This window comes from Copadichromis virginalis, linkage group LG11, assembly GCF_057382275.1.
Source record: "Copadichromis virginalis isolate Kocher_CV1m ecotype Utaka linkage group LG11, C_Virginalis_male_GT1.1, whole genome shotgun sequence".
Lineage (NCBI taxonomy): Eukaryota > Metazoa > Chordata > Actinopteri > Cichliformes > Cichlidae > Copadichromis > Copadichromis virginalis.
In genome coordinates, this window is record NC_140628.1 from 1,135,232 (window position 1) to 1,155,151 (window position 19,920).

At 42.8% G+C, this 19,920-nt stretch overlaps 1 protein-coding gene across 3 annotated transcripts; it reads right to left on the bottom strand.

Moving 5' to 3' along the window:
• Positions 1-1,347: 1,347 nt before the first annotated feature.
• On the bottom strand, positions 1,348-18,834 carry LOC146697902 (glycerol-3-phosphate dehydrogenase 1-like protein). Of its 3 annotated transcripts, XR_014922939.1 has the most exons (9): positions 18,524-18,834; positions 16,669-16,846; positions 15,139-15,279; positions 13,021-13,159; positions 8,221-8,333; positions 6,025-6,261; positions 5,752-5,858; positions 5,455-5,585; positions 2,508-2,568 (listed from the first exon to the last, which is right to left on the bottom strand). XR_014922939.1 is itself a non-coding variant. In XM_085472826.1 (8 exons), exons 1-8 carry the CDS (start codon positions 18,565-18,567, stop codon positions 2,472-2,474), a joined length of 1,017 nt encoding a protein of 338 aa, XP_085328952.1. In that variant the 5' UTR covers positions 18,568-18,832; the 3' UTR covers positions 1,348-2,471. The 3 variants fall into 3 exon arrangements, 2 of the variants coding, with proteins under 2 accessions (XP_085328952.1, XP_085328951.1); XM_085472826.1 differs by lacking the exon at positions 5,455-5,585 and having other exon boundaries at positions 1,348-2,568; positions 16,708-16,846; positions 18,524-18,832; XM_085472825.1 differs by lacking the exon at positions 5,455-5,585 and having other exon boundaries at positions 1,348-2,568; positions 18,524-18,831.
• Between the last annotated feature and the right edge of the window lie 1,086 nt (positions 18,835-19,920).

Genomic DNA, 19,920 nt, shown 5'->3' on the forward strand with positions numbered 1-19,920 from the left:
TTTTTTCTCCAGTCTTTGAAGATGAAATATTTGTGGTGGCCTACCACACCAGCTGTCAGATATCTATAATACAATCTTGAGATCCTTTCCTAGGGGATTCAACTCTCACTCAAATCTTGATCCAAGTGACCTCATTAATTAACAGGATGGCAGACGGGATCGCTCTCTTGCTACGAGTGTCGTCCACTCAATCGCACACACATTCAAACAGCACTTCATGCCTATGCACTTACTATGATTGTCATTTACTGGTTTGTTTCGTATTATTGTCCTGCTGCATAACCTGAATGCACTTAAGCTTCAGAGCATGAAATGCTAGCTGGACATTCTCCTGTAGAGAACAGAATCCATGGTTTCATGTATTACAGCAAGTCTTCCAGGTCCCGAAGCAGCAAAGTAGCCCTAGAGCACCACACTACCACCGACAAATCTTGCAACAAGTTCAGCTTTGTGTCATGGATCCACAGAATATCTTCCCAAACGTGCCCTTTTTGGCTGGCACTGGTTTTCACCTTGAACTCTCCAATGGATGCCATTTGTACCCAGTCTCTTTCTTAGGTTTACCCCTGTTCCAAGTTCTCTCCATTGGTGCATAATGGCTCACAGCATGGTTCACTGGAGTAAAATGGCTTTAGAACCTTTTTCATACTCCTAGATGTCAGTGACTTTGTTTCTCATCTCTTCTTGAGTTTCTTTAGAGAGTCTGATTGACAGCCACCTATATTATCCATGGGTGGCAGCCTGTCATTCATTGGCTTTAACTTATCCTTACAGGCCATTAGATCTTGGTGGGAGAATAATTGTGGTAAATTGCCAAACAATGTCCAGAGCCAGCGGGCTGGGTTTTCTATAGATATGTGGCCTGGACTAGTGAATCAGCTTATACTTTTAAAAAAGTACTACAAATTTTACCCCAGGTCTACTTCAAGTGGTGTCAAACGTTTGTGCTGATGGAGCCGAAACCACGTTTGTGCTGCAAAAATCATCATCTGTCCCGCTATCATTTTAAAGTCATTCCAGAGGTCTTAACGACAGTGGTGTCAAACATTTGTGCTGCAGTCATTTTAAAAAATATTAATAAAAGAAAATTTCTAAAGAAATTTCAAAAGGGGCCCCTTTCAATGTTCCACAACTCAGACTTAACACTTTAGTGTAGTTTCTAATATTTTATTTCAGAATAGCAACAAAAATGTAACTAATGTTTCCTCAGTGGGTAGCTTCCTGCTGCAACTCTAAAGGTGTCGTGGACAGTTTACCTGACAGCCAGTGCTGGTTTTGTCAAAGGCATTCAAGTTTAGTCTGTTAATGCAAAATCAATTTAAGAGGCAAAGGTTTGCTAGTGCTACATGTGATCAAGCAAAATTAATTATTTGTTTCACTTCCATTCATTACGTTTACCTGAACGAACACAAGCCAAGTGAAGCTGGAAAGACATTGAAATGCAGACATTTTCTCCGTGACTGAAGCGCATCGCCCTCTGCTGTGTGATGGATGCAGTGTGTCAAAGTGACCATGCTGGTGGCCACTGACAGGCAAGGTAGCAATGTTAATGAGCACACAACTGCTTATTGATATGTGACACATCTGATAAATCACTGATCGAAACAGAAACATACTGCAATGCAAAGGTTCCAGAAATATTTGGTCACAAACTGAGACAAATGTTAATGACAATCTTTCAAAAATAAATCAAAAACACAGAATGCAGCCTTTAAAAGATGGTAACCTGTAACCTATTATCCATCTCATGACACGATTCAAGATTAACAATGAAAACTTTTAGATAAAACATGGAGAAATCAGTCTGAGTGGCATTTATTCCAACAAATTAACAGCAGAATTCTGAGAAGGTTGCAACATCAGCACACTGAAGTATCACAGCTAAAGACACACACAAGCTCATTATCCATTCATCTGTTTCCCAGCCTATTCCTATCACAAGGCTCACACACAAACACATGCTCTACCCAGAGCTGATCTTGTGCGTGCTGTTGTGTTTTAAGTCTAAGGAGCACCGTGGGCAGCTTGGTAATCAACCTGCCGAGAAAAATGTGAAGTTGGTCGTGTAGGTAACAAAAACAAATATAGCTGCCACAAAAGGCCCACGCTAAAACACAATTTCACTTATATAGATGTTATTGGGTGATTTGTTCCATGGTTTTGAAGCTCAGATTATACCTCGTTTTCATATGTGACAGTGGTTCAAGGGCTGGCATGGATACACACTGAGTGGGAGAGTCAGTCTTTGTTGTGTTTTAACACGGGGATTTATTTTTCATCCTACACTGTTGGAAGCCTGGAAGAACTTTTTCTGACAGTTTGTACAAATTGAAATGATAAAGGACTTTTTATTTTATGGGTGTAAAGCTGTTGGGGATTGTTTTTGACAGAATAAGAACCTAATGCAAACTTCACCTTAGAATGAAAATGATCAATGGAAAAACAACAGCTTCCTGAGACGCACCAGGCGATCACATGTCCTCTGGGTGGCTTTGCAGGCAGGAAATCATTTCTTGGACTGGCCTCTTCTCAAAACAAATCTGATAAACTGCTGTGAACAAAGGGAACCTGGAGAGAGGAAGGACAGAGTTAGAGCTTGACAAAGCAGAAAAGAGAAAATTCAAGTTATTAATTTCACATGTAACAAACGTATATAGACTAGATAAACAACAACAATACAGAAGTAAATAAATTCAAATTTAAAGTCAGAAAGAAAGTTCTAAACACTGATGAGCCAAAGTATGACCATCTCTATGATCTCAAAACGACCCAGTAACATATTTCAGTTTGTTTCAGCGTAGAATCCTAGTGCGGTTCATTACAGTAACTTCAATGAGTTTAGGGAGAGTTTGTTCTTTATTACCTATTTCTGCGTTTAAAAATAGTTCAAATCCTTTCGAAGTGTGTAGTTGTAGTAATAATAATAATAATAATAATAATAATAAGCGGCTGAGAGGTGGCTTGTGGTAGCCATCGAACCACATGGGGGAGAAATGGCGCCGTCACATTTCAAGCATCTACTCAATCCCACTGACATGACCTCCATACAGGAAGCAGATTCTGTGAGGAAAGGGATGACGCCCGTCACCGGGGGCAAGGTCACTTAGGCACTTAAACCACTCTTTGGTAAGGAGGACTTAATGCTGTGCTCCAGTTATGGAGAGAACACACTCCTCAACCTCCCCAGGAAAGTCCAGGTGAGGGCACTGGAAGCAAGAATCCATCATTAGTTGAACGTCAGATTCATTAATGTCGTTTTTGTCCTGGACAGGGGAATGCTGGACCAGCTCTTTATCAAGTCAGGGACATTCCAGTGCACGTGGGAGTTTGCCCAACCAGTCTACATGTGTTTTGTGGACTTGGAAAAGGAATTTCGACACATTCCTTAAGGGATTCAGTGGCAGGTGCTGAGGGACTAAGGGGTGTTTGGTCTGTTATTACAAGTCACATGGTTCCTGTACAACCACAGCGAGAGCTTGGACTACACCGGTGGCGGTAAGTCAGGCTTCTTCCCCTGGTGTTGGACTTCGCTAGGGTTTATCTTTGTTACTGATTCTGGCAGTTATATTGGGAAGTCTGCCTGGACACGGTTCTGTTGGCTTCATTTAGTGGTGAGCTCCAGCTCACAGTGGTCTGCAGCCCACCACTCAGGAATGAAAATCAGCACCTCCAGTTCCAAGACCATGGTTGTCACCAAAGAAGGCAGACAGGCTGATGTCGTCCATGGTGGTGAAGAAAGATCTCAACATAAAAGTGAAGCTGTTGATTTACTAGTTTATTTATATCCCTGTGGTCACGAGCTCTGGTTAAGATCCATCTTAAATTCTTAATAAATCTCCAACCATATCACCTGCTATGATGCCTGACAGCAGCGTCGCTGTTGTGCTGAGGCAGGCTATTGGTTGGTAGTTGGATGGGGGCCAGTCCCTTCTGGGGGATCAGGACTCTCTGACCTTTGGTTAGCCTGGTTCTTGTGCTGCCAGGCGCTCACAGAGTACAGTAGGTGTGAATCATATCAGGGACTGATACTTACCCTATCCTGTTCAGGAAGATTGAAGTAATCTGCTTTTAGATCATGTAGACATGATCTAATCATCTAATCTGTCCTATCCTGAGCGCAGAGTCAAGGGGCCATTTACGTGAAAAGGGAAAGACCATCTCTGAATCGAGGAGGGGCCTAAGGGTCCCTCTGTCACCATTTTATGTATATGCGTATTTTTGAGGCATTTCCCCACTGCTCCCAATTATATGTAAAGATAAACTAAAATTGAAATCCCTAATTCAAGCTCTGTACTTGTTATACACTACCAGTCAAAAGTCTGGACACACCTTGTCATTTAATGGTTTTCCGTTATTTTCATGACTGTTTACACTGTAGATTCAAACCGAATGCATCAAAACTATGAATGAACACATGTGGAATTATTTAGTAAACAAAAGTGTGAAATAACATATTTATATTTGAGATTCTTCCACGTAGCCTTCCTTTGCTTTGATTGCTGCTGCACACTCTTCATTCTCTCCATGAGCTTCACGAGGTCGTCACCTGAGACAGTTTTCCAACAGTCTTGAAGGAGTTCCCAGAGAAGCCGAGCACTCGTTGGTCCTTTGCCTTCACTTTGTTCTCCATCTCATCCACTGGCTTTAGGTCAGGTGACCGTGTTTCGGGTCATTGTCATATTCAAACAAAGTAAATGATGGTGCAAGTAAAAGCAAACCAGATGGGATGGCATGTGGCTGCTGTGGTAGCCATGCTGGGTTAGTGTGCCTTCAGTTTTGAATAAATCCCCAACAGTGTCACCAGCAAATCACCTCCACACCTTCCCCTCCATGCTTCACAGTGGGAACCATGTGTAACATAGTTAAAAATGGTTCAAGTTACATCCTGCTAAATGGGACGATGGCACCACCTACTGTTGGAAATGTCACGCTGCAGTGACTATGAAGGGCAAATGATGTTGGGTAATAATTAGAGTGATGGAGGATTCCCGTAGAGATAACGAATGGGTAAATTTCACGGACAGAAATGTTACTAGTCCGTAACAGAAATAGAAGTTGACCTGGCTATTTTTGATTAAATATATTTGCTGTGGGTTCCTTCTGTCATCCTTACGTTGGGTTAGACATTCGCCTTTTCACACAAGGCTCATGCTGGTTGTCCATGAAAATGAGCCATTCTACTTTGTTGCCCTTCGTCATAAATGCGGATGCTGAGTAAAAGGGGCTAAACTGACCCGACCCCGTTTGTTCATTTAAAGAACCCGAAAAGACATAACACTGAGGTGAGATGCATGCATCCTCAGCAGTGGAGGCGACTCTTGGTCTTCCTTTCCTGGGGCGTCCTCAAGTTTTTGCAATTTTCTGGACTGAGCTTCAGTTCTTAAAGTAATGATGTCATTTCTCTTTACTTAGCTGATTGATTCTGTCAAACAGGGCTGTCAGCTGTGTACCAACCTGACTGCTGCACAACACAACTGATGGTCCCAAATTACACCAATGAACCCTGTCAGGCACACCTGTGAGGAAAACCATTTCAGGTGACTGCATCATGAAGCTCATTAAGAGAAGGATGAGGGTTTGCAGCTCTGTCAACAAAGCAAAGGGCGGCTACTTAGTAAAAATAAAGACAAACCAATAAATGTTCAAACTTTTGACAGGTAGTTTACAGTCAAAATATAGCACAGAGCTGCGTTACATGTCAAAAAAGAAAAAAAAAATACAATAGACAGACAAAGAAACTTGATTACAGACCTATTCACCAGGCACTTCTGTTGGAGGATGCGGTAAACCTCAGCTGAGGTGGCAGGACCCTGGAGCTTCTGACCATTGAAAATCTCCTTCTCCAGCACTTCAATGCTCTATCAGCAGGTGTGACAAGAAGAAAATACAAGAAAGTGCACAATTAAAAAGCAGTTCGTCATTTCAAACCAAAAACAGTTCGAGCTAATAAAGCTTTACATAGTAATGCGTAATGAGGAAAGAGAGCAGATACACTACAACAACCAAACGTGACGGTGCACATACCTTCCCTGTTCTAACAAAGGCCTCTGCTGCTCGTCGATTGCGGCCGCCATAGCACGTAGCGATGAGGTCGGCCACACCACAGCTCTCCAGAAAGGTCGATGTGGAAACCACGCCATTCTTAGAAAAGAGTTGGGCGAAGGTTATCATCTCCATCAAGCCCAGACGGATCACAGCTGCCTTGGTGTTGTCTCCACACTGCAAGCCATCACAAAAACCTGCACTCACTGCAACGATGTTCTTCACCAGCAATGAACAAAACAAAAACACACATTTAGAAAATGATGTAAAGCTCTCAATGCAACTAACAGAAGACTGAAAATCATGTACTGATGAGTGCATCACCTCACACCTAATAAAGCTCATTATTAACACGACTGTTCAAGTGTGTTGGTGCACCCATGCTCCAATTTAAACACTACTCTTAAAAAAATATATACATATATATAGAGCTGGGCGATATGAGATTTTTTCATATCACGATATGTTTTTTTCATTTCAGGCGATAACGATATCTATCACGATATAAGCCAAATAACTATATTTGTAAGATTTAAATGTGCCGTTGCTCACAAGTAAAATGTGAAATAATCAGCAGCTTGTTTTTATTTAAATATTTATTTCCCATAATAAGTTCAACAGGGTAGATGTACTTAAGGAACATGAGACTTTTTCAGATAAATAAAGGCAAATATTGCAAACTACACAAAAGGCAGCCGCTAAAGCGTTTAAGTTTCAAAATAGAACAAACGAAACAGACTAAATTGTCAATTCCACTTAGAAACAAAATATTAATTCTAAAAATAAATCTTAGTTTGTTTTACAGAAGAACAGACAAAACTGACTAACTTTTGTCAATATCAAATAAACTGAGAACTAAAAGGAAATTCTCAATCTCTCCTTGTTGTATAGCTTAGCTTTTCAAACAGTTTTAACAGTTACTTTAGTCTGACAAAAGCCGAATGACGAATTAGCGCTTCCAGTCAGAGACTGAGGCTACGTCCACACGTACACGGGTATTTTTGAAAACGGAGATTTTCCGTTTTCGTTTTAAAAAATAATCCCGTCCACACATAAAGGCAGAAATGAAGGAAAACGCTGCTATGAACATGCCAAAGCAGCAGGTGGCGCTAGATTCCTAACCGTGCAGAAATGTTGGCCAATCAGAAGTCTAGAAGCCTCGGCGGGAAAAAGTAAACAAAGCTGGGGCATAGAAGCAGAACCGAGTCGTATGTGTGGAGGGACAGTAACTGTGTGTATATGTAAGCATTTAAACACTGCAGAGAGTAGAATTAACAGTATTGTAGAAATTCATTTCACCGAAACAATAACGTGGCGCACAGTGTGACGCATGCACCAGTTTATTGTATTTCCAGACTTGCTTTCGGCACAATTTACAGTGCACGCTACTCTGTTTTTTGTCAGACTTGAAATAGCCGAAATACCTTCACACTACGGAGCTTCTATGGCTCTTCCGTTCGACAATCTCTCCGGCGTCGGAACCATCATCTGTTTTCTCTTCGGTCACGCTCGGTTGATTTTTCTAGTCGGCACACTCATTTCCTCCATTACCCGCTGGCTGCTTCCCAAACAAACACACGTGCGGCTTGGCACTTGTGCTGTACGTAACAAGTCACGCGACGTGACGCTGCGGCTGTGATTGGTTCGGCTCTGCGCTGCTTAATTTGGATTGGCTGACCTTTTTTTTTTTTTTTTTTTTTTTTTTAAAGAGGACAAGAGGGCGAGGTCTATCGCGATAGCTTAATTTTTCTATCGAGTAAAAGTTATATCGCGATACATATCGTTCTATCGCCCAGCTCTACATATATAGTATAAAATGATGAAAATCATCGACGCTGCATTCACCAAACCACAGAGCATTTGGAATATCAGTTTATTCATAGGTTCCATGCAGTCAACACCTGTGGCCAATTACATATCTGACACCCATTGAAAATATGACAAAAGAAGTCCCGGCGAAGGCGTCGAATCATATTTCAAGATGGAACGAAGGACAGTTTGGTTTCATAACCACAGACACTGGTTCTGCCTCTTTACCAGCAAAAGGTTTCACATTTCAGTGTTACACAGACATTTTGACTCCAAACATCCTTACAGTCGACAGTAACTACAGAGAGACCGTGCTGGTAGCCATGTGATTATAGAGTATTTGATTCAGTGTCATGTGTAAGTGTTTACCTTCAAAGCTCCACACAGCTCCACTGTGTCAGCATCCTCCACTACTGTGATCCTGAAGTTTGGAGTCGTCAGTAACTCTTTGAACAGTAGACCATTCTCCACATTCCTGCTGCCTAACACACACACACACACACACACACACACACACACACACACACACACACGATCTGATGGTCAGAACTCGCTGAAATAAAGCATGTCAATAATCCAAAACAAACACTGGGTCACCAAACTCAGGACCATGACAGAAGGGAGCCAGTTGAGACGGTTCGGGCGTCTGGCAAGAATATGTCCCGGGTGAGGTGTTCTGAGGAGGACCCGGGGCAGACCCAGGACACTGTGCAGGAGGTGGCCGGGGAGAGGGAGGTGTGGGCTTCTCTGCTTAGGCTGCTGCCTACCGTACCTGGCCCCAGAAGATGGATGGACGGACAAATCACAGGAGATGTGGAAATCAGTCTAATCCAAGTATAATCTTTAGGCTCAAGTATACAAATAAGCCAGATCACTAATTATTAATTTATTTGAACAGGTAAACTTGAAACTGTCTTATCGCATTACTGACCATTATGCTCATCAGTTCTCAAAATAGCCTTGAATAGATGATTAATCCCTAATTGCTAATGCATGGCTTGGCTTCCTGCTAATGAAGCACAGAGCTGTTGGAGCTATTGGTTGGCAAGGTCCTGTTCCCAATCCACCCAAGGAGGCTCCCGAGCAGTCAACAGGGAGTCTACAGACATGCTCGAACAATAAATGAGTAACTTTGGTCTTTGTGATGCTTGGCTTTACATCGTTCAGCTCTCAGGGACTTCTTTTCACCAGAACAGCACTCAGATTCTTGCTTAGACTACTTTTAGTTAGCAGCTCCATTATGAGGGATATCACAGACACTCAGACTGGTGTCTGTCTCTCAGAGACACAAAGGAGTTACACCACCAATGAGCAGATATTCTTAAAGAGCAAGTTATTTCACAAAAGAACAGGCAGTGTAAACACTGAGCGTCCAGTAATATCACTGTGCGTTTAAAGGAAGCAGGAAAAGTAGTAACAGAATAATATTTTACTATTAAAACAAGAAAAATAATGAAAAAAACCTTCACCACAATAACATATAGTTAGCAATCTGAGAAAACTGAAACTGGAATTAAATGAAATAAGTGACAAAAAGACGATTTCTGGTGCAAAGGCTGAGTTTGGAGAACTTTGAACATGGCAATAAATTAGGGCTGAACGATATATCGCATTTGCGATAATATCGCGACATGATCAAGTGCAATTTTCTAACCGCAAAGGCTGCGATTATACTCTGGACATGTCCAAATTCATGGGCTGCATCCTCCTGAGGCCGCATTTGTAGACCGATTACGTCACAGCGACGCGCCGAAGGCTGTCCAAATTACTACCATATCCCAGAATTCATAGCGCGGCCCAGCCAAACTCCAGTTTCCAACAATGGCGGCCGCTACTAAGTTTTAAAATTACTCATACTAATCTTTCTGGGTCACAAAATAAACTTTTAACATATTTTCAGGCGAGAAAGTAGTTGTGTAAACATCAAATATCTGCTCGGTTTATCAAGATATCCCATATTTGCAAAAGTGCTTCGACGTTTTCAGAGGCGTCTGCTACCCACCAGCTCGACAGCTAGCCGGGAGCTCGAGGGTTACTGATGCGGCCGAGAACGGCACAACTCCCGGCACATCATTTTCAGATCACCGCGGAGTTTCGCTGCTCGGGTTAAACGTAATATATAAGTCACTTAGACAACCTAAAAATGTTATTGTTGGGCTTTTTTCAGTGTTTTGTTTGTTCGTGAGTAAATCGGTTTGGCTGAGATTAAAGTTATTAGATTAGATAAAATAAAACTTTATTAATCCCCCGGGTGGGTTCCTCCTTGGTTTTCACACAGCTGACTAAACGTCAAACAGAAAACTTATTAAACAGAAGTATGAGACAGTCGAGAATTTACACCAGTGTCTGGTTATATTTTAGATAGCAAGAAGCAGACGGCCGAGTTTATTAAACTCCACCGAGACAGCGGTGACGCTAATCAGAACTAGACCGTCCAATTTCACGCCTTTAAACTTTAAAGGCGTGTTTGTGTGTGTGTTTATACAATTGCTATTATGTTTGCACTTTATGTGTAATGTTACTGACTGCAGAGATCAGTAAGATGTGTGTATTTTTTATTTATTAGTTTTATTTATTTAATATTATTTTTTAATTGAATGACTGTCTAGTAGTTCACAGATGTCGAAAAACTGAGTGTGGTAAAGCCACTGATTTTGTTTATGTATATTTCTGCAATCTGCACATTGTACTGACTTTCATTTTAATGTTTACACCAGGGTTCCTTGTCAGCACTTTATGCTCAGATGTTTGTAAGCTAAAAATAAACTATTGTGTATGTTCAAATATACTGTTGTGATTGAAGAAGTTAAATAAAAATGTCAGTCATCAATTCATGCATCACCTCATGTCATCATAACAGAGGTCTGTCTTCCAGGAAAGAACAGTTTAAAATTAATGTAATATAGTATTGGCCATACTATATGATGTATTGCTTGTCTTTGTTTAATAATACAGAAGACAAAGACCTTAAAAAAAAATAATCGCATATCGCATCGCAATCGCAATATTGGGGCAAAAAAAAAATCGCAATTAGATTATTTTCCATAATCGTTCAGCCCTACAATAAATCCAGAAAATTCCAGGCTAACCAGTTAAAGCTAAGTTAAGAAAAAACAACTAAAGACTCGCCTGGGAACATTACTCATGATCCGCAACAAATACATCTTTTAAAAGACTTTTCTGAAGCTTTATATGTATTAATGACGAATCCATCTGATGTTGTCCTTACATTATTACACAACGTGTGAATGCCATGAAGCCCACAGCATCTCCCAGCTCCAGCTCCACATGGTTTTCCAGCTCAGTTTTACACAATTTTGATCTTTGCTAGCACGCACTTTATTCAGAACGCTGACTCAAATTCAGATCACGCACCATCTCCCAGTATGAACTCTGCCAGTATGAGTCTGCTTCCTAAACCAGGCAGAGACCCTACACTCCCATCCAATCAAGCCAAGGGGACAAAAAAACAAAACACATTTCTTCTCTTCCAGGGGCCCGTTCTTCGTACGTCGCTTACTACATCCAAGATCAAATGACACATCCAAGACCAAATCATCGCGCTAACCGTGAGCTCGCTAATCCGGTTCTCCGAACACACCTTCCGTTGACGATTAGTACAGCTGGACGCAGTAATGTGACATCACTGGGTGTCGTAAAAGGGGCTACGCATCGATAGTAGAAACATTGATCGGCAACCCTCTGATTGGTCGGCGAAAATGTCGAAGGAGTGCGCTCGGCTCGGTATTTTTCGGCAGCAGAGCAAGAACTCCTGAGTGAGGGATTTCAGGAGTTTCAGAGTTTAATCAGAACGCAAGGGAACACTGCAAAGGCTGCAAAAGCAAGGAGAGAGGGCTGGCAGAAAATTGCTGACAAATTAAACTCGTAAGTAATTTAATAATAACAATAATAATGGAGTGGATTTATATAGCGCTTTTCAAGGCACCCAAAGCGCTTTACAATGCCACTATTCATTCACTCTCACATTCACACACTGGTGGAGGCAGCTACGGTTGTAGCCACAGCTGCCCTGGGGCAGACTGACAGAAGCCAGGCTGCCATATCGCGCCATCGGCCCCTCTGGCCATCACCAGTAGGCGGTAGGGTAAATTTACTGTATTACACTATATTATCCAATATTATATTACATTATATTATGTTATATTATAATATGTTATATTATATCCCCTTACACATTAGAGCCACAACAGGACCCACTAGAACATGGGAACAAGTAAAAGTGAAATATAAGAATATTCTACAGAATGGTAATATTGATCACTTATATTGCTTTTCGTCTCTAGGAAAGAGACCCTGGAATAATCTGTTTGTTTGTTCATAACAGCAACCAAGAAAAGGGCAGAGCAAAAAAAAAAAGACAGGTGGTGGTCCTGCACCCCCTCGTCAACAAGTTGGTTAAGTAAATAATACCCTCACGGGGAAATCGATATCTCTCTATGAGCACACTGTCGCGCTGAGCTAAAGGATCCTGTCTGTCCCGCAATATACGCTGAATTCTGAAAACTCTCCTTATCAATCTTGCACCTTCCGCAATGGGTTGCTCGCGTAAACGGACAGGACATGGCTGCGACAGGCTTCCCAAATCCACCTTCGCTTTTATAGCCGTGGTCTCTCATCTTGATTACACGACGTAATTTACAATTACTACTCTGAAATATGAATTACATCTGTAATAATCACATACATGTAATAGAATGTTAATAGTACATTTCCCTTTTTTAGGAAATGACCTGTATGTATCTGTGTGACATCAATAAAAGGATCAAGTGCTGCATTATCTTTAGTTACATTGATGTTATTTATTTATGGTGAAACAGTGGTGGAATATCGCTGTTGCTTTCGTATAAATGAAGCGGAAATACCTGAGTGGCCGCGATCTAATCCTGTTTACATAAAGTAAACCTGCTCCCGAGCAGGTTTACGCTTACGGCTCTGTTGCTATGGCAGCAAGTCCCGGATGAGCTTCGGGGAACCGAACGATCCAAGATCACGCGAAATCGTCAACAATCTAATCCAGCTAACTTACTTAGCGAGGTACGAAGAACAGGCCCCAGGTCCCGTTTGTTCTTTTTAAATCCACAACATGCCAGTTACAGCAGGCAGTAATAGAATCTACTGAATAACATTTTCCACGTGGATTCTACTCACCGATGGTGGATTCACAGAACTTCTCAGCTGCTACTTCGTTGGCGATGTTTGCTCCCATCAGGACACTGACATCGATCTCCATCTTCTCACGAATGACGTCAGAGATCAGCCTCAGGCCCTCTGGACCCTCATATATACCCTGAGACAGTAATGAGAGGGGCGGTGGTGGATGAGCGATGGCATACAGGATGAGCCATAAAGGACACAGCTGCTTATACCCATGCTGTAGATGGATGCATGCAGAAAGTCAAGGGAGGAAACCAGCCTCCCCCTGATATGTTCCTTCTGACTGACCTCTTCACCCCAAGGCTAAGCCCTTGAAATGAAGCTAATTTCTGATGTAGCCTGATTCTTCCAGTCACTACCCACAGCTTGCAGCCAAACACATTCACCAGCACCCTCTCTACCAAAACAGAGTCCAAATAACTGCAGATGATGAACCAGTCCATCTCACACTCACCTGTTCACCCACTTGTGAACAAGAGATATTTGAGCTCTTGACTAGAGGAAGCAATTCTTCTCTAACCTGGAGTCTTTTCAGCTTCAGAGCCATGACGTGGGATTCTGAGGTACCAGTTCTGACTGATGATAGGGGGTTTGTGGAGATCAGCATTTGATGAGCCCAGTAGGACCACAGCATCCACAAAACACATAGATATGATCTACTTCCACCATGCGTTATAGTTTACACCCCTTATTGTGCCTAGAAATTTGTTAATAGACCTCAGTGTCACCAAATGAGTCACACATGTTGATGGCAAATGCAAAAAATGACACTCGTGCCAAATTTGGACAGGCTACAAACAGCCTGTAACTACAGACCGAAGACTTCGAAACAACAGTGTTACACACTCAAATTGTACTGTTTGGTTAGGGGATGGCCGAGGAATGGAGAAGTGCACTGGTACCAGTTTTATAGAACAGAGTAATGTGCAGAGCTGTAGTAACTACTGAGGGATAAAGCCTGAGACAGATACCATGGAGGTATGGGAAAGAGTGGTTAAAGGTGATGATCAGTGAAGGGGAGTGTGGCTTCATGCAGAGAAAGAGCACTACAGACGTGACGCTTGCTTTGAGTACGCTGATGGACGCCTGCGATGTGACCCTGTGGAGCTAGAGAAAGATGAGGCACCAAGAGAGGAACTGTGGGATCTTACGTGGCAGCTGAGGGTGACAGAAAAGTAGGTGAAGGTGTTGCAGGTCATGTGATGACTAGTGTATGCGAATGAAAGAGACACATGGAAAAGTGCAAAAGAGAGGTGAAGAAGAGTGCAGGCAGGGTGGAGTAGGTGGATACGTGCCAGGAGGGATGTATGACAGACAAGACAGGCAGTGAGACCTGCTGGGACGCTTGGTTTGCCCTTCTTAGCGCTGGTTCACAGATCTGTAGTTTTGGTTTCCTTGTTTTTGATCTATATTATTTTGTACTTGGTATAAGCGTAACATTAAAAGACTGCTTGTGAGTTTACTTCTCATTTTCCAAGTGCTGTATTGTGGCTCTTCCTGCCTGCCACGTAGCTCCAGGGTGCAGCCAAAGCTTTGACAGCAGCACTTACAGGCTGCCCTGCAAAATATGTGCTCAAAATATGTACTAATGCAATACACAGCCATGAATGCGTCATGAGTACTGAAACAGACAAACACTGGACTCTGAGTTTAGTGTGTTTTTGTTTACAGTGCTTGGATCAGAATGTTGGGGGGTCCCTGTGGAAGAGAGGCATCCAAACATCAAACTCACTCTTCAGCGCACACGCTCACTTTGTCGACATATTTGATCACAAAATGAATACTGCACATCACCGGATCCCTGGCTACTGCAGTCTGTGTGCCAAATGTCCTTACACCTTTACTACCCCAAAGACCTTCGCTGTGTTTTATGGATGGCTGGAGACACTTACTGGCAATATGAACCAAAAAACAGCTTTATGTGACCGCTTATCCTGATCATTAGGGATCCTGTTAGAAGCAAATCCACATAACAAAGATACTCCGGGCATGTTCAGCTGAGTTTGTATGCACGGCTCAGATCCTGTGTCAGGTCTTTGCTCTGCAGAATTTGGAAAGTTAAAAGCAGCAGTGGAGTGTGAGATAGCGAGACGGTGAAATGGGCATCATTACCTTTATGAGCGTGATTCCTCGAGCTCTGGCAGAGACACAGCCCACCATTTCATCACAGAGTTTCCTAATGAACTGATGAGGGACGACAAACACCAGCAGGTCAGCTCCCATAGCAGCATCAGAGAGCTTTGGTACAGCCACCTATGGAGACGACAGAAGCGCCATTCAATTCAAAGCTGAGTAGGCTTTGAATAATCCTGTGAGTCTGGGTGATTTCCCCACCGTACTGTGTTACACACTTCCACCATATTGCCAAAAATATTCACTCGTCTGTCTTCAGCCATACATGAACTGGGGTGACACCCCAGTCTTAATCTAAGGGTTTAATAGAAAGTCATCCAACCCTTTGCAACGATAACAGCTTCAGCTTTAACGAGAAGGATCTCCACATTTCGTAGTGTGCTTATTTTCTCCAAATCTCGAGTCAACTCTACCAATCAGTAAGCTACGTGAATGCCGTCTTTTCCTTGTTACCCTCAGCTACAAATGCTATGCTAAGCTACCAGTACTACAGCCAGTCATGAATGCACAAACTGCTGACTATTTTCAGCCTGGCTTCACACATGATGAAAGCCTTGTGTTATTAGCTGAATCACGTGGCGTTACTATCAGCGAACGAACTCTCGCAGGCGCCAATTTGTTGCGCTCCGGTTTTGAGCGCGCCATATCCTTCCAAGTAACAAGAAAATGACATTCATGTAGATTACTGACTGGCAGAGGTAACTCTAAATTTCGAGTTATGGATACATTTTTCTTTTTTACTGGCAGAAACAAGCTTCCGTAAATTCTTGACCTCCTTCCTGAAGCGCGTTTGTGAAGTCAGACACTGATGTAAGGCCTGGCTCGCAGTCTCCACTCTAATTTATCCCAGCGGTGTTCTGTCAGATTGAGGTGAGGACTCTAGTCGAGTTCTTCCACACCAAAGTCTCTCAACCATGTCGATATGGACACTGCAGTCATTGCGGTCAGACACGTATCGCTCTCCTGGCAGCCACCAAACGCCAGCTTGTCCATCATTGCACGATTTGTGACTCCAGTGAACTGCTGTAGAGTTCAGGTCAGCGTGCTTTACACAACTGCACCGGATGCTTTGCATTGTGCTTGGTGATGGATACAGCATCCATGGTGACCCATTCCATGAAGAACTCTATGCACTGTTCTTCAGCTAATCTGAAGGCAACATAAAGTTTGGAGGCCTGTAGCAGAAAGCCGGTGACCTCGGTGCACTGTGCGCTGACCCTGCTCTGTGGCTGAGTGGTAGGCTTCGACTTTGTTAAAATACCACTAGAAGCTGACTGTGGAATATTTGATAAAGAGGATATTTATGACCGGCCTTGTTGCATCCCATCATCACACTGATCTATGATGTTTGCAGAAGCAGTCTACATGCCTGGGTTCTTGATGGAAGTGACTGGAACACCTGAATTCGATGACTTGGGTGAGTGAATACTTTTGGCAGTATAGTGCAGCTTTAGTGCTCTGCAGAGTTTAATGAGCTCAGCAAAAGAATGACATCATACTACTTCTCACCACATTCTCTGGTAGTTTGTATCCAGGAAGGTACTTAACGTTTTCATGCTCAGTGTTGATGATGTCGCTAAGCTTCCTGCCATTAATATTTTCTTCAAACACCCACATCTTCACAGTGGTAGCAATATGCTGCAATGTCCTGGCATTATCTCCGATAATCCTGGCAATAGCAGAGCCCCTGCAACAAAGACACAGAGATCAGCAAATATTTCTAGATGTTTCAAGGCATTGATCAATTAATCATTCAGTCAGCTAATCAATTGGACCATCCTAAACTACTTCGTTAGCTTCATTCTTGTGAATTTTTTGAGTGGAAGAGAGTTGGTGTGAGAGGTGATTAAGCATATGAAGGATTAAGGAGGTGTGCTAGTGTTCTTGTCCGGGAACACGATCCTACTGTTGCTTCATGTAAACAAAACAGATTCTGATCGAGGTGTTACACAGGTGAAAACATGCACTAAGAGTCCAGAGATGACAAAGGGAAGGTTATTGTTCACTAAACACCACACTGATGGGCTGTAACACGCTCACTGATTTTATAGCAGAGTCTGCCACTGATGCCTTTTAAGGTTTATGGGGAAAATAAAATAACAAAACTCTGCTTTTGTTTCCCAGTGTAAGCACAATCTGACCCGACATCAGTCTACTCTGACAGCCATAGCTGAGTTACTAAGCCCACTGTTACTGTTTTTACCATCTTACATTTCAATTAAAAACAAACAAACAAACATTTGACATTTTTATCCTCAAGTCAAATGAGAAACTCTGGTCATGCGTGGTGAGTGTATGCTGTCAGTGGCGTCATAATCAATCTGGGAACTATAATACTCTGTACAAGTCCAATCAGCAGGCTTCATTAAACATATTTATTTTTGAAGAAAACACTGTTTTGTAATGTTACCTGTAGTCATGTTGACATGGACATGCACTCAGGCTTGTATGAACTGGTGACGGTGACATTTTCAGTCTTTAGTCACATCAAACTTTGAGACACTTGTAGGCACTGAAGCTCGAGTTACCACACGGATCAGTCCCTGAACTTACTACGGCGCGTGTTTCATGCTGAAATAAACGACACTTACTTACAGCCTACAGGAAACAAATCAAACAAACCCGCTTCTTAAAGTTTTGGTCTGTTTCTATGCTGACTGATGTCCAGCACGCCCTCCCTCTGTGCTCATGAAGCATATGGCACATTTCTTTATTTGTTTGTGAGGGGCTCACAACATAACGCCATAGTTTCATGTTTATGGAGCAGGCTGCTGACCATCACCAGTGAACTTGTGCGCATATTTTAAATGAACAGCTGAAAGAGTGACCCGGATGCAGGTAAGCTCGAGGTCCCTTCACTCAGCTGGTGTCAGGGGTAAATGTTGGCTTCAGATTTATCTCACCGAACCACATTATTATGGTTTAGCGGAATAAAACATCGAATTAACTTTTTTTTTGCTGAGAATAATTTGTGTTTCTGTCAGAACAGAATGGAAATTCATATACGTGTCAATATTAACTACAGACTAGCTGTTGTTTTCAGCGAGCCCTGTATCATATGTCAAACCGCAGGATGCCGGCAGACAGAGGGGACAGCTGTTGGAAAAAGGCAAACTTCCGGATGTGTCACCTGAAACATGCAACACTTAAACTAACATCACCAGTTAATATGAAATTAAAAAGGAACACGACCAGGAAAGCACTGTGCTTATGCTGAAGAAGCTCTGTTCCAGCTCCTCGTAGCTGACTCCAGGAGGACGCTTACAAACCAGGTAGGCACTAACGACACTCCGCACACCGACAGATGCAACAACCTGTTTGCAGCACCGCGTCCGGCAACAACGTCAGCATCATAAGAGCTTACCAGTTTCCAGACCCGACTATGCACACTTTCAGTGGAGAGGCCATGGGAGCCGCTTCCTGCTCGTGATGGTCCGTTTGAAGCTGAAGCTCCAGCGCACGTGCCCCTTCAATGAAAAGTCACGTGACTCCAGGCAGAAGTCCAGGCCGCTAATGCGCAAAATACACATGCTCATGTAATAGAGTTTAGGGTTACATCCTGGCACAATAGCGCCACCCAGTGTCAAATGTCGCCCTGCACCCACTAGGATTAGCAAGGGATTCTGGGTAATCCTCAGGAGGGCTGTGTCCCTGCGTCCTTCGGAGGCCGCATGTGAAGGTCGATTACGTCACAGCGAGGCTCCTTTAAGTGAATAGAATAGAATAGAATTCAACTTTATTGTCATTGCACATGCACAGGTACAGGGCAACGAAATGCAGTTTGCATCCATCCAGAAGTGCTTTAGTGATATAGATATATTACAATATACATTAGCAATAATATAGACATGTGAGTATATTACAGAAATGGGTCTATTATGGTATGTTATAATGTACACGGTATGAAGTATGTTGTGAATATTCTATAACTATAAGTATGTACAGGCTGTAGTGAGTACAAGCTATGTACAGGATATGAACAGGATATAAATATGAAAAACTATACAGAATATGAAATAAATAACTTTACAGAATCTGGGATATACAGCTATACAGAAATGGGAACTATGCAAGTTGTAAACAGTTGTAGGATTAAAAATTATCGAATGTACAGAATGATTATTTACACAGAGCTATACAGTAGTGCAGTTAAGATAAGTGAGGGTGTAGATAGTTTCTACAGAGGTATATAAAGTGCTAGTGGCTGTGAGTGGTGGTTCAGTCCATGTTATTATTGTGTTTGAGGGTACAGTTGTCCATTGTGGGTGTGTGTATGTTCAGTCCATGAGTTTAACGTGGGTCAGATGTCAGGAGGCAGAGTTCAGGAGTCTGACAGCTGTGGGGAAGAAGCTGTTCCGGTACCTGGTGGTCTTAGTCCGGAGGCTCCTGTGGCGCCTCCCAGAGGGCAGGAGGGTGAAGAGTCCATGTGATGGGTGACTGGGGTCTTTGATGATTTTCCCAGCCCTTTTCAGACACCGCTTCCTGTAGATGTCTTTTATGGCAGGAAGTGGTGCTCCGGCGATGCGCTGGGCAGTTTTCACGACCCTCTGCAACGCCTTCCGGTCCGAGGCAGAGCAGTTCCCGTACCAGACTGTTATACAGTTGGTCAGGATGCTCTCGATGGTGCAGCGATAGAAGTTCACCAGGATGTCTGAGGACAGGTGGTTCTTCCTCAGAGTCCTCAAGAAGAAGAGGCACTGGTGAGCCTTCTTGACCAGCTTGGAGCAGTTGGTCGTCCAGGTGAGATCCTCGGAGATGTGG